This window comes from Amborella trichopoda, chromosome 13 (assembly GCF_054954075.1).
Source record: "Amborella trichopoda isolate Santa Cruz 75 chromosome 13, AtrichopodaSantaCruz75HAP2 v2.0, whole genome shotgun sequence".
In the NCBI taxonomy this organism is placed as follows: domain Eukaryota; kingdom Viridiplantae; phylum Streptophyta; class Magnoliopsida; order Amborellales; family Amborellaceae; genus Amborella; species Amborella trichopoda.
The window spans coordinates 29,528,708-29,549,099 of NC_142348.1; the positions used below are offsets into that span (position 1 = coordinate 29,528,708).

The following is a 20,392-nucleotide window of genomic DNA, read 5'->3' on the forward strand; positions in this document are numbered from 1 at the left end:
GTTGAACAGTAACAAAACAACATATCCATAGAACAAGTATAGCTGAGATGAGGATGATGAGATGGATGAATAGTAAAACAAAAAATGATAAAATTTGAAACAAGTACATCTGAGAGAACTTAAGGGTAGCTCCAATATATAATAAGATAAGAAAAAGTAAATTTAGGTGTTATGACCATGTGTAGCATTGACCGCAGCATTGACCTAAAACTAACACCTTTTAGGATAGGTAATTTGATTCAAGTGGAAGGCTTTAAAAGGGCAGAGAGAAAGCTCAAAAGGACATGGATGGAAGCAGAGAGAAATATTTGATGACTTATGGTTTGACTGAGAAAATAACTTTTAATATAATAGAATAATAGAACATGATTCGTATAGCCAAACCCAAATAGTTGGTATAAAGTTTACATGATGATGGTGATGATAAAGCACAATATAAGTATTAAACAAGGTTGCGCACTAAAAATAAAGGTGTGGTTTGCCTAAGGTTGCAACCTTAAACAATCAAATTAAGGGGTGCCTCTAGATTTTATCATAAATGTAATTTTGGTGTCAAATATTATTAGGATGACTTGAGAGTCTATTTTGATCTCTAATTATCAAATTTTAAACTCCAAAAACTGTTCAAATCAAATAGATCTATGGATACAAGAAAATCTTGAAAATAGACGGTCCAAATAATGTGCTACAAGATACACTATTTTTTAGACTCAAAATTTTCTTCTTTTCATATTCATACATCTTCTTTTTATATTCATATATATCTCCATGTTGAGATGATCAATTAGAAGGTTTTCGAACATCAAAACAACATTTTATGATGGATTTCTGAGTTACACCTTAATTCTACACTTCAAGGTTGCAACCTTATATAAACTTTTTCCCAATGTTATCATACTCGCTTCACTTCGACAAAAGAGGCCAAAGTCTCTAGATTTGCATCCTAGACTGAAGTGAAGCAAAGTTCTGGTGCATCAGCTTCAACCTGCTTCAGACCTCTTCGGCCTACTTCAGTCTGATTCGATCTCTCCGACTAAAGCTTTGGCCTCTTCGTTTGAAACACATAATTGTCTTTTTTAACTACAGCTATGCGCTTCAATGTAATTTGAAATCGTTAGCCGAAGCACATAATTTTCTTCTTTTTTTTTTTGAAATTTTTTATTTTTATAATTTTTATTATTTTCATATTTTTATATGTAAATATATACTTTATTTATATTACATTTAAAAAAAATTCCTAAGTCTTCCTCTGAACCGGCCGAAGCATCAAATTGCTTCGTTTTTTCCCACCAAACCGAAGCGAATTTGACAACAGTGCTTTTTCCTAAAAGTAATTACCTAGACTTGGTAATTTAGTCCTTTTGATGGATTTTGGATGACACCTGCTTGCATTAATCATTCTTATCATTGTCATGACTGAATGTGCATGGTTTTGTTTTTAGCAATAATTCAAAATTATCAATATAATTACACTATTTTCTGGATTGCACGATTTGTCATCACATAGCGACGGTTGAACACTAAAGTTTAAGCAACATGCAACAGCTTCATTTCCTAGAGGCATCCTCTCTTATGGAAGAGAACTTCCCTTAAAACGCAGCAGTGCAATGATCCTTCACACATACTTTCTGCATATTTTTCTACCGTGTAGTCTTTCATTGTCTTGGGAGACAAAGCTCATACAAACGGAGTCAGATGGAGAGGCAGGAATTGCAACTAATCAATTGTAAAACAAACTTCAGGTTGCTAGATGAATCATTGATGAAAAAAAGGGAAACTCAACCAAAAGTGTTTCATATCGCCCTTTGCATGTGATTTCTCATCAACTTCATCCAAATACTTTCTATTCGGACTCAACTATGCATTAATGGGGTTTTTGCACAATTTAACCTTTTATACTTCTGCAAGATGCACACTCTTTCAAAGACATTTTCCCAAATTCTCGAACTTCAATAATGTTCAAGAAAAAAAAGGGCTGAAATTCATAATCATTGGGAAGATTATATGATGACCTTTAGGATAAGAAAGACTCCCATCACAAGTCAACCCTTATGCAGTATAAATCTAGCTATTTCAGGGAGTCCAGCCTCCTCATAACAGTCAGCAACTTGATCTTCAATCTCAAGCCATGTACCATCTACAGAAGCAAGATCCATCAAAAATGCGGCTTGGTCTAAAGCCACCTGAAAATTAAAGAAAAACCAATAATAACACAACTGTGTATAGGAGAACCACTAACATATGACTACTTCCTGAGCAAAAGCATTTAAAATCCCAGCTAATCTGGTTTCAATATTCTGGAACATATTTCTTCTACAAATTAATATTATGAAGTTTGGATATTCTATAGATCTTAAGAAAGACAAATGGTAAAGCATTCTTGATCCAATCAGAAATTTAAAAAGTTATTTCGTCAAATTTTAAATGTTTATGGCACTTACTGGAGATTATTTTGGCCTAAATCTCAATAGATACAACCAACTTTAAAACTTCAAAATATTTTCGATGTAAGGCAACTCAACCCTTCATTTTTACTTGTTTTTGAAGGCCAGAATCTGACAATCATTATAAGGAAAAGCCGAAAAAAGAAAACCAAACTAAATACTACTTTCATTTTGTCACTGTTTCTGATATTTCTAAGCATCTAAAAGTCTTAAACATCTCTCCTCTTTCTTTGGCAGGTCAACCCCAGTTTTTTAAATGTCTCTTTCCTTCAAAGTAACGACTGTACCAGGCTTCACAATTGTAAGTTTTCATGCCCAAGCTCTTCAATGCTAGTACAATTATCTGCATACCTGGGCAGGTGCCTTCCCCTTCTTCAGATCCTCGCGCCTTCCCTCCTCAGTAACTCTCTCTCTTATGTACTCAATCTGCTCATCTTCCCATTGTGCAATCTCAGCAACATGCTGAACAAAACACTCATATATTTTGTTATGTAATTCTCACTCATGTTTGATAACTAGAACAAACTATCCAACAATAGAAGATTTCAAACCTCATATTTGCAGCCTAGGGTCCACCATGGGGATTTAAGAGCCACTCTAGCAGCATCCTTAGCTTCCAAGTTACGCCCTACTCTGGAAAACATGCATTGGCTAGTTAAAGAATATAGGGACTTAGCAAACCCAATGCTCGTAGTTTGAATATAAATCCTCCAAGGAAAAGCAAATACATGCAGCAAATATATCTATGCATGCATGTATTTGAGTATGCATGAGGCATGGTCGTACACATGCATGATGTATGTAAGCATATGCATGTGTTCGTCTTGGATATAAAACATAAGCCTCTTACGAACTTCAGCAGAACCTCTGCATTAAACACAAATGGCCGTCCAAATCCTGGAAAGTGCTCCTTCTTGGCATAGAATTCCCCACTCACCAGTGCGGAAACCTTTCAAGGCAATCAAACATAGCAAGCAGCCATATATTAGGCAAAACTATCAAGAAAATGGGGCATACTAACTTGCTTCGTAAAAGAATTGAGATCAAGAAACCACAATAAGCACCTGGTCACCTTTTTCCAAATGACCCAGTGCTTTCCGCTCCATTACATCAGGAAACAAACCAACCTGGAAAATGATCATTCTAAGGTGAATATCAACCCCTTATTTCCTATTCAAATCCACATTTTTCCTGTCTTAAATATCTTTTTCCTCCGTCTTAAATATCTTTTTCCTGTCTTAAATATCTTTTTCTCTTTATTAGAAAGGTTAGCAGATCTTTGTACCATTTTCAAAAGGTAGATATCCAAATTACTGATCCGAGACATAGCAAAGTCCCCCCTCTTATAAATGTTATTGGCAGAATCATTCAAGACAGAATATGGCTTCCCATCAATGTTTGCGGAATGGCAGGCATCTTCTTCAACCAGGATTCGGTGGATGTATTGATCCACCTGCAATTATATGAAAATCATCAGAACATACCTCAAACCAGGTGTTCTGCTCTATGAATCAAGAAAAGTTCACCAAAACAAATCCAAAAGAAGCAATATTAGCTCTGATGGAGAGCAGCTTTCTATCAGGTAAAACTGTAGAAGTAGCTTACACTCTTTGCTAAAAGCCACACCCCATGCTGGTGGACTTCCACAACTGGCATCTCCATTCTGATAGCACAATAGAGACTTACATGATAACCGTAATTTTCAGAAGTAATACTTCGAGCATACCAAACTTAACAAGAGTGTCTCTCATTCATGAAACCTACCCTGCTGGAGGGGTGGGCCATCTCAATAGCGCAACCAATGTACCTGCTATGAAGAAAATGGGTTGATAAACTAACACTAAAAATGGAAAAATGGAGAACGAATTTGGATGTAGTAAATATTCCCTATAAAATAAAGTAAATAAATATAAATCCCCACATAGCTCTTCTTCATCAATAACCTATGAAGATCTGGGTGGAAGAGTTTCTTCTACACCTGAGTGATTCCTTGATAAAGGGATTGCAAGTGAGATCAGTCCTTGTCTGGCACATGGAGAGACAATTGTTTCACCTGCGGCATAAAACCGGTTAAGGACTTTGGCAGGAACGAGGCTCTCTCAAGTCAAAATGCAGCTCCCTAATATAACATGATTAGAACCCAAGAACCATCACTGAATAATTGAAGGATTAATTTATCGTTACAAATCAGATCCGCTAAATAAGATGGAGACTGTTGGTCCCTCAATCTCCATTGCAAATGATACCTAATGCTTTTCTAATGAAAACTTTGAGCTGCTCAACCATTATATGTCGTTCACTAATGGACCTTTGATTATTGGCAATGAACAAAATTTTGGCCGTCTTGCTGCCTAGGCGGCCATTTTCTCAAACCTCCAAGGCATAGACTAGGCGGTGGGGTCTGTGCGAGCAGGCCTAGGCGGGTCTGGGTGCACCCCTTGAAAAAAAAAAAATTCAAATCCACCCAACTGAAAATTAGGCATATGTATTTCCCTTCTCTCTCTCTCTCTCTCTCTCTCTCTCTCTCTCTCTCTGGTATGAGGAGATGAAGAAGATAGAGTCCAAGTGTTCAATACACGACATCCCACTATCTCTCTCTCACACACACAAAGATACACATGGACCCATATGCTCCATCTTTACATGTAACAAGACGAAAAAGAGGAAGATGACCTCCAAGTGTTCGGCAGGAGGTCCCTCTCTCAAAAATACGGATCCAAAAGAAAAAAAAGAAAGAGCATGATATTCAAGAATTTCATGAAAGGCCTCACACACACACACTAAACACATATACAAGCACATGGATGCACACACACACACTCGTGCACACATGCACACACACACACTAAACACATGCACACACATTCACAAAAAGCACACACAAAACAACATATGGCCCCCCAATCCCCTGCAAGGATCTGCCCCCTGCCCCCAACGCATCTGCCTTTGTGTCTAGGCGCCCGCCTTGGCACCTAGGTGGCTTAGACCCCTGACCGCCTAGGCAGCCGCATCCGCCGTTTTGAACCTTGATTACTGGATACTGGATTCAATCTAAAGAATCAGTATTTAAATTCTCGGTGAAAACCAGTCGGTGCATGCAGAAACTGAGGTACCCTTCTAGTGTACGGATCACCAAGATGGTGGTTGAATAGCGCTTTATTCATTCAAGAAGTATTATAGTATTACATTCTGAAGTGGTTTCCTTTCTGCAATGGTCATGCTCATGTGAAATGGATTTGGTCTAGTTCCATGTTGCTCAGTAGCATAAGATGATGAAAGACCATCAATAGGAGTAGCTCACTGATTTCATGGCCTTTATCCCTAAATGCATTTGGTGAAGAAGAGTAGACCCACATAAGAATAGACTTTTATGTGAGTGTATTCATCTCTCATTGTGAAATTAACTAATGATATCATTTATATGCCCAAACTTAATGAGACCATTAAAAGCCCAGCTACTTCTTTTAACTACCTTACAAGTAATAATGAGTGTGGAGCATGAAGTGTATTTAAACAAAAACATGCCTAAAAATGGTAAAAGGTTACAGAGGATGTATAGTGATATTTATAACCTTTCGAGCAATTCACAAGTCATGTAAGCACATTTTTTGGATGTTGATCTCCATTTGTCTTCATTAATATGGGTGAGTAATTCACACGTAATACTTATGTCCACACTCTTCGATATCCGATGTTGCAAGCATTTGATAAAACAGATAGAGGTGATTTCCCTTTCTAAACACATTAAAGAATGACGTTTAACACATATGATGAGTTTTAAGTATAAAAAGACTTTTTCAATGAAAGAAAAACTTTGGTGGTTTTTTCTCTTTCGCTCTCTCTAACCCGAGAAAACCCTAAGATTTGGGTGAATTTTTGGCGAATTTTTGGAGCATATGTCGGCCACTCAATCCGAAGCTTTCAGTCCCCCAAGTAAATCCATTTGGTCTATTCCTTAATTTATTTGCTTAGGATTTGACAAAAGTTAGAAAAATTGAAAAATATCTGGTTTCCTAGTGCTTTTACATATGTTGAAGTATCCTTCTTTTTTGCCCTAAAAAGTTGCAATGGAATGTTTCTTGCATTCATTCTAAAGGTATTTTTGACTTTAATAGTTAAACTATTTTATGTATTTGCTTAATTGTGGATTATGTGCAATTTCTTGCATGTAAATGTTTGTTTTTCATTTTTTATTTTCAATTACTTGTCTATTATTTTTTTTGTTTCTTAATTACTTGACTAATTTTATAAACTTTTTATTTTTAGTTTTTTATAAATTTCTATTTTTTTATTTTTTTTAATTTTACTTATTTTATTGTGCAAACTGACTGGTGAACCAGTCCAGTTTGCCCGGTCCAACCAGACCAGTGCCCCTACCAGTTCGATCTCTGGGCCATTGTAACATTATTAACTCCCTCTTATTGACGAAAGGGTTGATATAAAGCATCTTGAAGCTAAAAATAATTGAATAAAGTAACCTCTAGTAAGAGAGAAGAACATACTTAAAGAAGATGTTTATTTCTTTGTTTGACTGCCGCATCTTTTTGGGGTAATATAAAGTTTTGAAGTTTGATCAATATACTCTCGTGGTCATACTTAAGATTAAGACTTCTGGTGTTTTCTGCAAACTATGGACCATTATGTGAAGTACTTATAAGGATGATAGCACTTCCAATTTATTAGACTACGATCAAGAACCAAAAAGATGCAATTTTCAATGGTATTCAGAAGATATGTATGTATATTAGAAAGTGAGTTAATGCAACCAGTTGCCCACAGAAAAGTTTGGCAACATAGCAAGGTTTGGAATTCCAAGTCTGCCTCATTATTATGACAATGTTCAAAGTACTGACAGGAGAGCAACATCTAAGTTATTAACAATGCTCATGGAGCAAAGGCAAACAACCAGGTTTCAAGATGCCTAGAATTACAGACAGAGAAACAGAAATGGAGAGCAGGGGCCTGGACATGGCATTCCCCATAATTCAAGGCACATGCACACATGTGCATACACACAGAATATATATATCATCCAAATCCCACATGCCCATGCTTTGCCATCTCCAAAAAAAAACTCAATCAACAGGATTTATTTGACACCAAATTTTGAGGATGCTTTTCAAAGAAACAAAAAACAATTTAACCCTGATCTGAGAATGCATCAAAATGGATGGATGGTATCAATGATATTTTCTCTCTCCTCAAAGAACTATTTTTTATGTTTCTTTTTCAAAGGGATATTGTAAAATTAGTCAGACTAAGACAAAGTATATGGAGTGCAAGTTTAGTAATAATAGGAGTACAGACGAGGAAGTAGTTAAGATTGACCGTCAGGAAGTACAAAAAAGACCGCACTTTCAATATCTTGGGTCGATAATCCAAGAAAATGGAGAGATCGAGGAAGATGTCGCACATAAAATTAGAGCTGAATGAGTGAAGTGGAAACGTGTAACTGGAATTTTACGTGATCACTGCATACCAATGAGGCTGAAGAGCAAGTTCTATAGGACATCAGTGAAACCAGATTTGCTCTATGGGGCGGAATGTTAGCGAACAAAAAATAATATACCCGTAGAATGAGTGTAGCAGAGATGGGGATGTTGAGATGGATGAGTGGCAAGACAAGAAGGGAAAAAATTCGAAATGAATCTATTCGAGAGAGAGAGTAGACTTAGATGGGTTGGACATGTGTGGTGCCGACTAAGTACAACACCTGTTAGAAGGTGCGAGTTAGTTTAAATGGAAGGACTAAAAAAGGCAAGGGGGCCTACAAGGACGTGGTTGGAAGTACTCCGAAAACATATGTGAACCTATGGCCTCACTACGGATATAGCCTTTAATAGAGTAGAATGGAGAACCAAGATTCATGTAGACCCAATTAATTGGGAAAAGGCTAAAATGATAATGATGATGATGTTTGTGAAGGTCAAGAGAATGTGTGTACAAAAAATGGAGTTAAACAAAAGGAAAAAAAATTATATACAGTATAACCTTATACTGTTGAAGTAAGGTACTCAAAAACCCATTAGAAAAGGTTATTATAATGTTGAAAAACCCTCAAATTGATCATCTCAACCTGAGATGTATGGATATGAAAAGGAAAAGATTTCAAGTCTTGAAAGTAGTGCATCTTGTACAGCATTAATATCTGGACCGTCCATTTCCAAAAAATTTAATTATTTACAGATCTGCTCGATCAACATCATTTTTGAAGCTTTAAATTTCTTAATTAGAGGATATAACAGATTTTCATGCCATCGCTAGAGACATTCCAGTATAAGGTTGAAATCTTATACAAACCTCACCCTAAACAAAAACCCTTAAAGTACATCTTTATTGATGGACTTATATCTTATATATAACATATTAAATGTACCAAAGATAATGGGAAATGGGAGAATGATTTATGTCCCTAGGAAGTCTCGAGGAATATCAGACTGTAAAGTTCTTTGTCCTCAAAAACCACTATTGAGCTGGGTGAGAGACCCAAAAATGTTCCATATCAGTCTCCTCTCAAAAACAATAATAAACAAAAATGACTTGGAGCTACAAAAATGCTCCAAATCTATTGCCACCACAAAACTTAAATATGGGACATTCTTTGAATGGGCATCAATCCAAGGGATTTTGAGCTTTAGAAATCAAATCTTACTTGGAGAAGCCACTCCTAAACCAATATCATCAAAAAGAAAAGAAAAGAAAAGAAAGGAGCAGAAGAAGAAGAAGAAGAAGCATGGAGCCCATAAAGAGCTACATCCCACACCCAATTTTTCGGTTTCCATTTTCAATGGATGGTGGATCTAAGCGACCTTGATCTAAGAATTGAAGACCTTAAACTTTCCCTTAACCAGTCCCATACCCTGATAAAGGGGCGGGATTGTGTTAGGTAGGCAGCCAACGTAAATCTTTGTCAAAACTTCTCATGAATATGGAATGTACGCTAGCTATTTATGCTAGGGCGTTCCCCATAAACGTGGCCTCATTGAAGGTATGGCCCTTGACGATAATGCTAGAGCAGAATGGCGAACCAGGATTCGTGTAGCCAGCCCCAATTAGTTGGGAAAAGCCTTTGACGATGATGGTGATGACGATGATGATGATGGTGGATCTAAGCGTCTTGGAGATTTTTTTGGAGCTTCAAAACCAGATCTTATTTGGAGGTATTCTGGGTCCCTTACCCACCTCAAAAGTGGTTTTTGAGGTGGGAAACATTATAGTGCAATATTTCCAGGGTGCAAAAATGTTTCCCGTATATATTTAATGACGATCACATTATACATTAAACATTTTACTTAAATGTATCATAATTTTTAATTATTAAACTATTCTGAAAAACTTTATTTATGTTATTCATTTTTTTTTAATGAAGGTTGACTTTATACGTTCATCATATTACTTTTTATATTTAGAAAAATTGTCAGACAGTGTAGTATGGGTAATGGAATCACATCACATAGATTCTGGTCCGCTATGTGTATGCATGTATATGGGAATGTTATACTAAGGCATAAACATATCATTCAATTCCATTCAAATTTCCAAAAGAAAAAAAATATATTTATATCAAAAGCATTTGGAATAGGAATTACAGCATATAACAGAGTAGAAAATGCATTGGAAAAATTCAGAATGCAAACATATTTCCCCTTTGAATTCTGGAGAGAACCAAATTCAGAACAAAATGAAATTATAGGCAAACTGAAGAAACAAAGTTATTATAGCTGAAGATTCTATGTGAATTTCAATGCATGAGAATCAGTTGATTTGAGAACTTGTCACCAGCTACTAGAAGTTCACTTCAAAATAAGGTTTTTAAATGGTGACATAAGTCCTAGAAACTGGGAAACAAATCTAACACTTTGATAGTCTAATAGGCAAAATCCAAGCATAAACGCAAACTTTCATGTGCAGAAGATGTGAAGTACATGTCAATCCGATTGAGTGGTCCACAAAAAAGGGACCGTTGAAGTGTGATTATCGAAGAACTAGGACCACTAAAAATCAAATTTCAAACCTGGGACCTACTCAAACTTTAAAATCTTAGGTCAGAACATAGTTACCAGGAATGGGAGAGACAAGAGCTCCGGATCGGGAGATGGTGCATGGAGCAAGGTAGGCTCAAAGATCCGCCGCCAAGGGAATGAGGTCCATAGGTGGTTAGGTATAGGGATCGCGATCCCTAACTATTAGGGAGCGTGTTCCCGAAGTTCACTATCCACTTCATTGTAATTAGGGAGCAAATTCCATTGAACAACAAGAAAAAAGGAAAGACATTGCCATGTATAGTTCCCCATACCTCTCCTCCATCGAGGATTACTAGGGGCTCAATGATATATACACAAGAGATCCTTCACCCATAAGTCAACCCCATGAGTGGCTCAATTTGGTTGACCACACTCAAACGATTGAAGTCCTTTGGGAGGTGGACGAGACCCAATGAATTAGCCCTAAGGAAGTAAAGGGTATTGATCATGATCTCATTCCTCACCAGAACCGCAATGCGACTAACTTTTGTATCTCCTTCCAGCTACTTCCTTCTCTCTCCTTTCTCATTCTTGTTGCCTTTCTTTAAGACTAGATACAATTCACAATTCACAAGGTGTGTAAAGTTATGAATTGCAAAATATGTAGGAAATCATGGTATGCAGAAAGTTTGAAGGTCATAAAAAATTGGAGATCTCCACTATATTGTATATGAACCAAAAAACGTGCCAGTGAAACTCGATTCCAAAGTAGAGGATACTCGATTCTAAGTTGGTAGAATCGTGGTTCCGCCTAATCGTGGAACCTAGATTTGGGCATAGAGATCTAGATCCCAAATATCAAGGAATTGCCCTGAATCGAGACCCCATGTCTTGGAGCACAAGATCAAGCATTTGGAGTAGAAGCAAACCCCTCCTTAGAAGATCCCAATAACTAGAAGAGTTCCTCTCACGGGTTACAACTGAAATCAATACGACATTCAAGTCAAAGTAATACCTGGTAACATAGATATTTCTCATTTTCAATCGTTAGATAAAGGAGAGTGAGCTATGAGTATATAATAAAATGAAACCATGAAAAAAACCCATAAAGGAAGTGTGAAAAAGAATAACAGAATAGGATGCATGCACAAATGGAAATTTCCCGCTAAAAGCAATGTCAAAATAAGATATGTATTGAGTAAAAGCATGAAAAGTTCCCAATGCTCTCCAATCATAAAATATAGATCAAATGGATCAACTTAACATCTTTTACATTCCACATGCCCCCCAATTTCCTCTTTCATTGTTTCGCTGTGTAGTAAATACTCAACAAATCATATATAATGAAGTCAAGTACTCGGCTACTATGAAGAGTCATATAATATTCATATTGAGCAATTGAAAACATATGGTTACTAACAAAGTAACCAAGAAGTAATTTATCCAAGATTCCAAGAGCACAAGAAGATTTTTCACAGGTGTTATTGAATTTGTCAACAACATAACAGAGAACAGATTCCACTTAACAGATATATCATGCATGGAAAATTGAGATATTCATGATCCTAGGGTCTTAATTTTGCCCAATATTTTTCCAGCACATAAGTCTATGGTAGACATATTAACGCAGGAACTTAGAACAAATTCTATGCTCGCCACATGCTAAAGCAAAATGCTGCTTGGACACCAATTACGATTTTAACCAACCAGGTATATTCTTCCAGGTAATGTTCGTGCTCCATCATATGGATTAAGCATCGATTGACCAACTAAGAACCATATCAATGCAACAAAAAGATGACACCAAATCTTATAACACAAAGGATTTGGTCCCCAAAGTGAAATTAATGTCAGATGACAAATCCATCAGGAAGAATGAGCATTTTAACCAAATGAAATACAGTCATTCGGAACAATAAGGATATTTTCCAGTTGCAACAGAAATCTTAACATTCATTACAGAATTGTGGAAGGATCCGGTAAACCTCTTCCTTGCAGTATTTTTATCAAGGTATGCAAATTTTGGGGAGGTTGAGCTGCAGCAACATGACTGATGAATGATATATGATCTGCATTTTCAGCGCTATCGTTAGTGCTGGTTACAAATTTTCTATTATACAAAAGCTACAGAGAGTTCAGTTTAAAAAAATAATTTCATTTGCATTTACATCTAAAAGGATGACTTAAAAAAATCATTAAGCTGGTTAAATCAGCAATTTATAAACAAAGTGCTTACTTTTCCAAATATCCTTGCATTTGAGTACCTCCTCAAGACTTTTGTTAAAAAAAATACCCAAATTGTCCTTGTTTTAAGTTTTGTAACCATGAACAAGTGAGGGACTTTGGTAATTTGATGGACCTACTTAAGTCACTTGAGTCAAATAACCTAAATAAACCTGCTTGTTACGAGTTACCAAACCTTCTTTTCATTAAGAAAAATTGTTCCAAATTTGTAACCCAGGACAAATAGGAACATTTTGGTAACTTGGCCCACTTTAGACACTCAAGCCAAAATCATAACAGGTTTTTTTATTGAAAAAAATGTTTTGGGTTTTGAAACAAGCATGGGTATTTAGTTCATTTGGCTCAAGTAACTAAAGGCACCAACTAATCAAAATGCCTAGGTTGTTTAGGGTTCCCAATCTGGAACACGGGCAGCTTGGACGCTTTCTAACAAAATAGTTGAGGAGGTACCTAAGTGAAGAAAAGTAACTACTTTGTTGGCAATCTAGTCAATTCAACCACCTCATCGATTTTTTGAGGCGGTGTGATCATGTTGTTAATATTTTCCCATCTAAAGTGATGGGATACCTTCTATGTTTTAAATTTCCAGGAAATAATGGTCTTTTATGAAAACATTTAGCACATACATACCTATATGCTATGCAACAACAACAACACGTGTTGTGCGTATTTAGGAGAATTCGACATGCCAATGCACTAGATGCGCATGTTGAAAAACATAAACACATGGTAAATCTGTGTCGACATGCATGTCTAGAAATTTTCATTGTTTGCACAGCATGTCTTTTATGTGGACATGCAAGTCCATAGATTGGACAAACAAGACATGTGCCCATTTTATTAGACACTTGTGTATGCATCATAAGAAGCGTGCCCATTAGTATAACACAAACGCTTTTGATTTGGACTCACATGTTTTACTTTGTGAAGTTAATGCATTATTAAAAATCACACATTAAGTTTACACATCAATATACATAGACACATATGCATCATATGGATGTGTCTTACTAGACTTGGCAAAACATTGATAGGTGAGCAGATTCTTCGAATAGGAGTAAGGTACAAATTCTCATATCCGTGTCCATGTAACATATACATTACAACAAGAAAAATCATCAAATAAAACCACACAATAATTAAAGTCCCATTACAAGGGTAGAATTCATACTGGAACAGAATATTGTCATATCTCAGGCAAATCACAATACCACTTCAAGAACTCAAGGATGTTAGGAACAAAAACAATGAAATTGAAATTTTTTGGTAAGAAGCTATCCCACTCTGAGCCTAAGAGCATTGATAGCCATGCCAGAAGGAGATGAACAAGCCATAAAGGCCTGGTTTGTGGGATAAAATCTGTAGGAAGATCCTCATCATACGGAAACCCATTCCTTGAAAGACATCTCACTACACACCACATTGCAAGCTAGGACTCTAGAAGCTTCAACAATTGCCACTCTGAAAATAGGAATCTACATGTAGCAAGCAAAATGGGTTTCGCTCTTTTTTCCTTTTTATTATTGAGAACCATGGTCCTCATCAAGTTGCATACTTGCATTAAAGACGTAAGATTGCAAAAAATGCCGAGAATACTTCTAATGGAATTGAAAATATTCCAAATATGTAGGCCCTCTTTTTAAACTTCTACACATGCCAGTGGATTTGAGCTTGGTTGATCACATGAAAAAAGCAACATATTGTGCCTCATCAGATATGAGAATATCTTCCACGTTCATTATTCTACATTCCCCCAACCTTCTCACACGGTCCATCCTGTAAAATTAAGTGAAGTCACAATTCATCATGGGCCCCAAGAAATCCTAGAAGAAAATCCATTAATATGTCACTAACATTCTCCGTTTTGCTGCAGTGGAGTCACAAACACTAACTACTACAAAACAATAAAGCAGTAAACATTGATAATCAATAAGACACCTCTTATTCTCGGTCCCAGGATATCAAAACTAACAACCATCATAGATCAATGTTATGACACATAAATGAGAGATGCCTTTGTCTGGAAGAAATGCAACATCCCAAAATGTAGAGATCTGCCTGCAGACACCTCAAAAAACACTTAAGAATCTTTTGTCATACTTCGCTAGAAGCTATAGTTTTTTTGAATGTTTTAAAAGCCAGACTCAGGGCTTAGGCACAATGATTATAAAACCAGTGATTTGGGAGCACAATTGCTTGAGTCACTCTGAACCGATCAGGGGCCAGTTCTAGAGAGGTCCCAACTCGCTAGAATTAAGACACTTTACCTGGTTAGTTTTTTGTCGGACTTGGCAGATTCTCTGAGTCTTCTCCAAGTCTCCCAGAGCTTGTTGAATCTGACTATGCCACATATTTTAACTTCTCTGTAGCCAACATCTAGTTTTGGTTTTTGGGGCCAAATACAATGGTGGTTTCTTGGATGGTGGTGGTTTTTCTTGAGAAAAGGGGCTTAGTGGTGGTTTTAGATAGTGTTACTAAGATGGTGGTGGTGATAGAAAGTCCAGATGGTTAATGGCAGAGGACATGGTTAATTTTTAAGAGCAGTGAGCTATTAAAAAGCAGGCAAACTACCCAAACCAAAATGATTTGAACACAGTTTCTGAAAATCCATTAGATGGCCAACTGCATTTTGAAAAAAAAATGCAGTCATTTTCATTTGCAAACAAGGGTTTATATCTATAGTTGAAATACAGAATACTATTAAAGTCAGCGAACAGAAAGGACTTATGTTTTACAACTTTGAATGCAACCCATCATGTCCAAGACACCACATGAGGACAAGGTACACAATAGGCAGCTATGATTCAAATGTCAAGAAATGGTAGTGTATTTCTCTTAGCTAAGGCATGCTTGCTGCCCATTTGTCCATTCTACCAGTTGAGGTGATATGCTCTAATCCACTTTTTCACCTTGCTGGCAAAATCAACACAACTAACTGAATATCATGACTATTGTAGGATTCCTATTCTGCACTTCATGGAGGCTGCAATTCCTGCAGGAACAATCCACTTGAGGTGCAGTTCAGGAATTTCACTGGTTAGTTTGCACAACAGTAAAAAAAATCATCAACAGAAAAAAATAAATAGTTAAATACAAATATTAACATAAAAAGTTAACAAGATATAGACATAGTTCAATTGCCCAACGATCCATCATAGAACTCTGAATGAACAAAAAGTGAGAGCCACTTTCATTTCCGCCAAAGAAGAATTTGCATGCCCAAGAACAGAAGAATATAACTATGGGGGAGGTTCTTGTCTTAATCTTTGTCTCCAATCTAACAAGTTCCAAGCAACCACTCGCTTATTTTTTGTTTCTTTTTTCATAATTCAGCTTCAAAACACCATAGGAGATGGGAAATTCACTATTCATGAGGTTGGACCTTTACCTAAAAACGGGAGAATATTTTTCATATTAGAATCGTTCAACTGGTCCATATCTAAGCCAAGGTATAAAAAGGGCCACTGTAACACATTTCTCCTCATTGACTCATGTAAAATTTTTTCTTCCTCACCCACCAAGATAATGCTGGTAAGCTGAGGCACATGATCATGCTATTTTATTTTTTGTCTAATGATCAAACAAGAACCAATAAGATCCAGCACGAAGCTGCTATTCCTCGTGATGCCCACAACAAACTCCAAAGCCACCCAAGAACCGCCAAGTTTAGCCACATTGCTGTAAATGATGATCCATTGCCTCCATTATTTCTCAAAACATAATGTAGCTAACGAAAAAGGCACTAGATGATGCTCCATCGTCTCTATTCAAGAGAGAATGCATCAGTTTTTACATATCTTAATGTCTATACTATGCATGAGATGAGTGTGCCCGTTCACATATATTTATTAGAAATACTGATTGATTAACCAACAAAAAAGAGAAATCTATGATGCAATCGTAATCATTTTGTAGTTAATAACATGGTAACAAATATTTTAGACAAAAAGGGTGAATGTCTATTGTAATGCTAAACATCTTGTAGTAAATAAGATGCAATCTGTATGCATATAAATGAAATATGCAGACGTTTCCTAAGCACTCACGGGTCCCAACCACACAGTTTCTCCAAAACTGCTTCTTCTTGACTATTCTTTTCTATCTTTACTGTTCAGGCTTCTAAGGATGGCATTGGGATTGGATTTTCTCCAGCACATGTAGTCAAATAACATGCAGCATAGTATCTGCAGTTCACATGAACAAAATAATAACAAAGTTGTGAACTATTCATTTTATGGAACTAAATATAGTTTACCCTTATCCTAAACCTATCCGGCATTCATTCCTGAGCTACTAAGCCCTTCAAAAGCTTATTTAATCTCTTGAAACCAACTTTTGCTACGAGACAATGCTTGTAACATATCTCTGTGAAAATGCTAAAAACAGCGTCTATTACAGATCAAACACTTGGAACTAATGAGAACTTGGTGTGCCATGGCGTAAGCATTCAAGCGTTCAATGATCAACCAGAGTGAAACGATTGGTTTCTCTGTTTACATAGATGGGTAATTGTGCTTCGGGAAATGCTTTATGAAACCAATTTTTGATTTTAATTTGAAATTCTGTGAAGTCTCAAGAATCTCAACATCCTTCAAAATCTTGAAATTGAAACTGCTCGCAGGATTTTTCAACACACCCTAAAACAATCCAGATTTTATATCCAGCAGAGAAAAAGATACATCATATGCATCTCCAAACCAGATAATCTGTTTCTCTAAATGCCATTGTTCAGTTGGGGTTAATTACAAAAGCGGCTGACACTGATCCTGAGCAATGAGAGTTCACGAAACCGCCCAATTTCCACAAACCTATTCTACTTTCAGTAGTAAAAAATGCGAGGGATACTTGAGGAAAAACCTCCAATTTCATGAAAGCAAGGAAACATTCTTCCAAACACCAACCCAGAGAGAAAAATAAAAAATAACACAGTAGCATTCTCAAAACACATTGCAGCCATATGTGAAGTGAAGAGAGAGAGAGAGAGAGAGTACCAGAAGAAGAACAAGTGGGTTGCAGAGCGGTGGCCTTTCTGCGAAGGATGAATGGGGAACGCAGTGCCGCTAGGGCAGGACGAGTCGTCACTCCCACACACACACCCCTCATCATCCTCTCTCCCTAGAAAGCCTGCCTTCCCTGGTGCGAGTATTTACAGAAACCAACTTCATGTAAGCGGGGGGCCCAATAAACGATTGCTTATCCATTTGATTTCTTAGCCTGTATTGAGAGCACTGAATCACACCCTCGTTTCCTCAAGGAGTTTTGAACTAGAGTGCTTAACCGGATATGGGCCCGGGAACGGATAGATTAGGACCCGAGCATGGCCCGAGAACAGTTAGAATCGGAAGCGAGCGTGGGGCCGGGACTTACTAACCGGGCGGTTAAATCTGACTAACTAGATCTGCAGAATTATATTTTTTAAAATGGATAAAAAAATTTCAAAAAAATTAGAAAAAAACCATAGATTTAGTGTACATTATCTCATGGATGCGGTTATTATAGAGCCTACCTTCAAATAATGTCAAAAAATGTGGTTTCAACACTAGAAATCTTTGTGATAGCCTTAAAATATATTTTCATCTTTATTTATAAAGTTTAAAGCTTAAAAAATAGTGTAGATTGATAGATGTACTTGAAAATTAACGATCTAAAAATGCATTATAAAACATACTATTTCCAAAACTTGAAATCTATTTTTTTTCTCATGTCTATGCACCTTGATGTCGAGATGATCAATTTGAAGATATTTGAGCATCAAACAACCTCTTCTAGTGAAAATTTTGAAACAAGCTCTAATTTGATTGGTTAGACATTAGAACCACGGCTTTATGTAAACGTTTCCCTTATCTTATTACTTACTTTTATTTTAGGAACAAAAACTTAAGAATAACCAAAAACATACAAGACAATGGCATTGTGTTTCATTGAACAGAAGGCAACCAAGAATTTTTCATGCACTTAAAAAAACAAAATGTCCTATTTTCATTATTACAAATAGAATTATATCTTGCACTTAAAAACAATATAATTACCAAAAAATCCAGAAAAAATTTTGAGCAAAAGATCAAGCGACATTATAATGCACTTATTTAATTTTTGTTAGAAAAAATATATAACATTAAAAAAAATCTGTTTTTTTTTTTTTATCATATTCATCAAAAAAACATATTTTTATCAAAAAAATAAAGAATTAAACAAAATAGAAAGAAACTTCCCATATTCATAAAAAAACAAAATTTATTAAGCAAATAATTTTTGTTTTTAGAAAAATCGATTCTCAAAACCCATAAATCGAGCAACATTTTGAGCAAGAAACGACCATTGATGTTCGGATAATCTAACAAATCAACACACATTCATTATAAAGGCTTCGATCATCTTTTAAACACACCAAATTTCATAAAAAAAATATTCAATATTTTTTATTTAATTGAAAAAATGACAGAAATTTCAAATATATGAAATTTTCATAACATCGTGTAAGAAAAAATTCATATAAAAAAATTTACTTAATCATAAATAAACATACCTATTTTATTTGGGAGATGCGGCCTTGATGATCAAAATCTATAACTCAATTTGATAAAAAAAGACAAATAAATTGATTAAACATCTGCGTATTTGTATAGAACATAGGTTCTTTGAGCAGCAGCGTTTAGGGCCAAAATCAACCCACAATCTTTCTTTGTTTGAACAAATTGAAATACATATATGGTAAATGCTTCGATTATCTATCAAACCACCTAAATTTAATCATGAACCATTTGGTATTGAAGAGATTATAGAAAGAATGGTAGAAATATTCAAAAGGCACAAAAATTTGCCTTTTTTTTTTTTTTTTTTTTCAATGTTTCAATCCAAATTCATTGTTTTATAAACAATAGTAATTCACAGCAATAATGTATGAAATAATCCTAAAAATGGCAGGAAAGAATAAAAAAAGTTATTATACAATAAAAAACGGGTGCCTACTACATATAATGGCCACCATTGCAAAATAACGCCCGTTATAGTCGCATAACCGGTATTTGTAAATAAAGCCCGATATATCGGCTAATCGGTCTGATTAATAGAAAACCAGCCGGTTAGATAAAAACATGGCCCGTTCGACCCCTAACAGGCAGGTTTTGGGCCCAACATTTTAGGGGAGGTATACCCTAGGATTACTATACATTCAAAATCGGCCCTAACCGGACTCGAGACCCAAGCAGTTCCGATCTAACAAGCCTGTTCCAGTTCTAATTTTTCTAATATTGGTTTTCATTTTGAATAGTTATAGTCATAGCCATATCTATAGTCATATGCAGATGACATCCAATATATGTCACATTGAAATTTTATTTTAGGAATTGATATTTTTTATATTAAGCGAGTATTTTGTCTTTCCTAATAACTCTCCCCTGCCCCCTCCCACATTTTTCTATTCTTTCTCGTTACCAATATTCTCACGTACCTCCTCTCTCTCTTAATAAATCAACTTTCCTAAAATTTCTCTCCTATTTTTTCTCTTCTAATAAATCTCCCCTTTTCTCTCTTATCACATACCTCCACTCCCTCTCTTTCATGATAAAACAACTTTCTTAACAAATTTCTACCTGTCTCCCCCATGTTTCAAAATGTCTCCCTTTCATAACTTCCAATTACACATATTATATTTTATTTTCTTTCAAGTTTCAATAAAAACTTTTTCCTAAGTAGAGAGCGGTTGAATGTATGATATAAAATGTTTGTTTCTATCTCATG

The 20,392-nt window shown here is 35.9% G+C and overlaps 1 protein-coding gene across 30 annotated transcripts; it reads right to left on the reverse strand.

The window, feature by feature from the left end:
* Positions 1-1,815: 1,815 nt before the first annotated feature.
* Positions 1,816-17,769, reverse strand: LOC18444940 (protein IN CHLOROPLAST ATPASE BIOGENESIS, chloroplastic). Of its 30 annotated transcripts, none has more exons than XR_016047379.1 (11): positions 17,644-17,769; positions 12,394-12,477; positions 4,423-4,497; positions 4,209-4,251; positions 4,050-4,107; positions 3,730-3,897; positions 3,517-3,571; positions 3,310-3,393; positions 2,996-3,077; positions 2,796-2,906; positions 1,816-2,183 (listed from the first exon to the last, which is right to left on the reverse strand). XR_016047379.1 is itself a non-coding variant. In XM_006855096.4 (11 exons), the coding sequence occupies exons 1-11, from the start codon at positions 17,756-17,758 to the stop codon at positions 2,043-2,045; spliced, it is 1,035 nt and encodes a 344-aa protein (XP_006855158.2). In that variant the 5' UTR covers positions 17,759-17,769; the 3' UTR covers positions 1,816-2,042. The 30 variants fall into 30 exon arrangements, 12 of the variants coding, with proteins under 12 accessions (XP_006855158.2, XP_088711733.1, XP_088711736.1 ...); XR_016047378.1 differs by having other exon boundaries at positions 3,299-3,393; XR_016047381.1 differs by having other exon boundaries at positions 3,295-3,393.
* Positions 17,770-20,392: the final 2,623 nt, after the last annotated feature.

Bases quoted from the DNA above. Each gene is read 5' to 3' on its own strand.
- LOC18444940 (XM_088855607.1), bottom strand. From the start codon at position 17,758: ATGATGAGGGGTGTGTGTGTGGGAGTGACGACTCGTCCTGCCCTAGCG. The intron at 4,108-4,208 runs GTAGGTTTCATG...TTGTGCTATCAG, and splicing joins TGGCCCACCCCTCCAGCAGG to AATGGAGATGCCAGTTGTGG. The intron at 2,184-2,795 runs GTATGCAGATAA...TTTAATTTTCAG, and splicing joins AGGGGAAGGCACCTGCCCAG to GTGGCTTTAGACCAAGCCGC.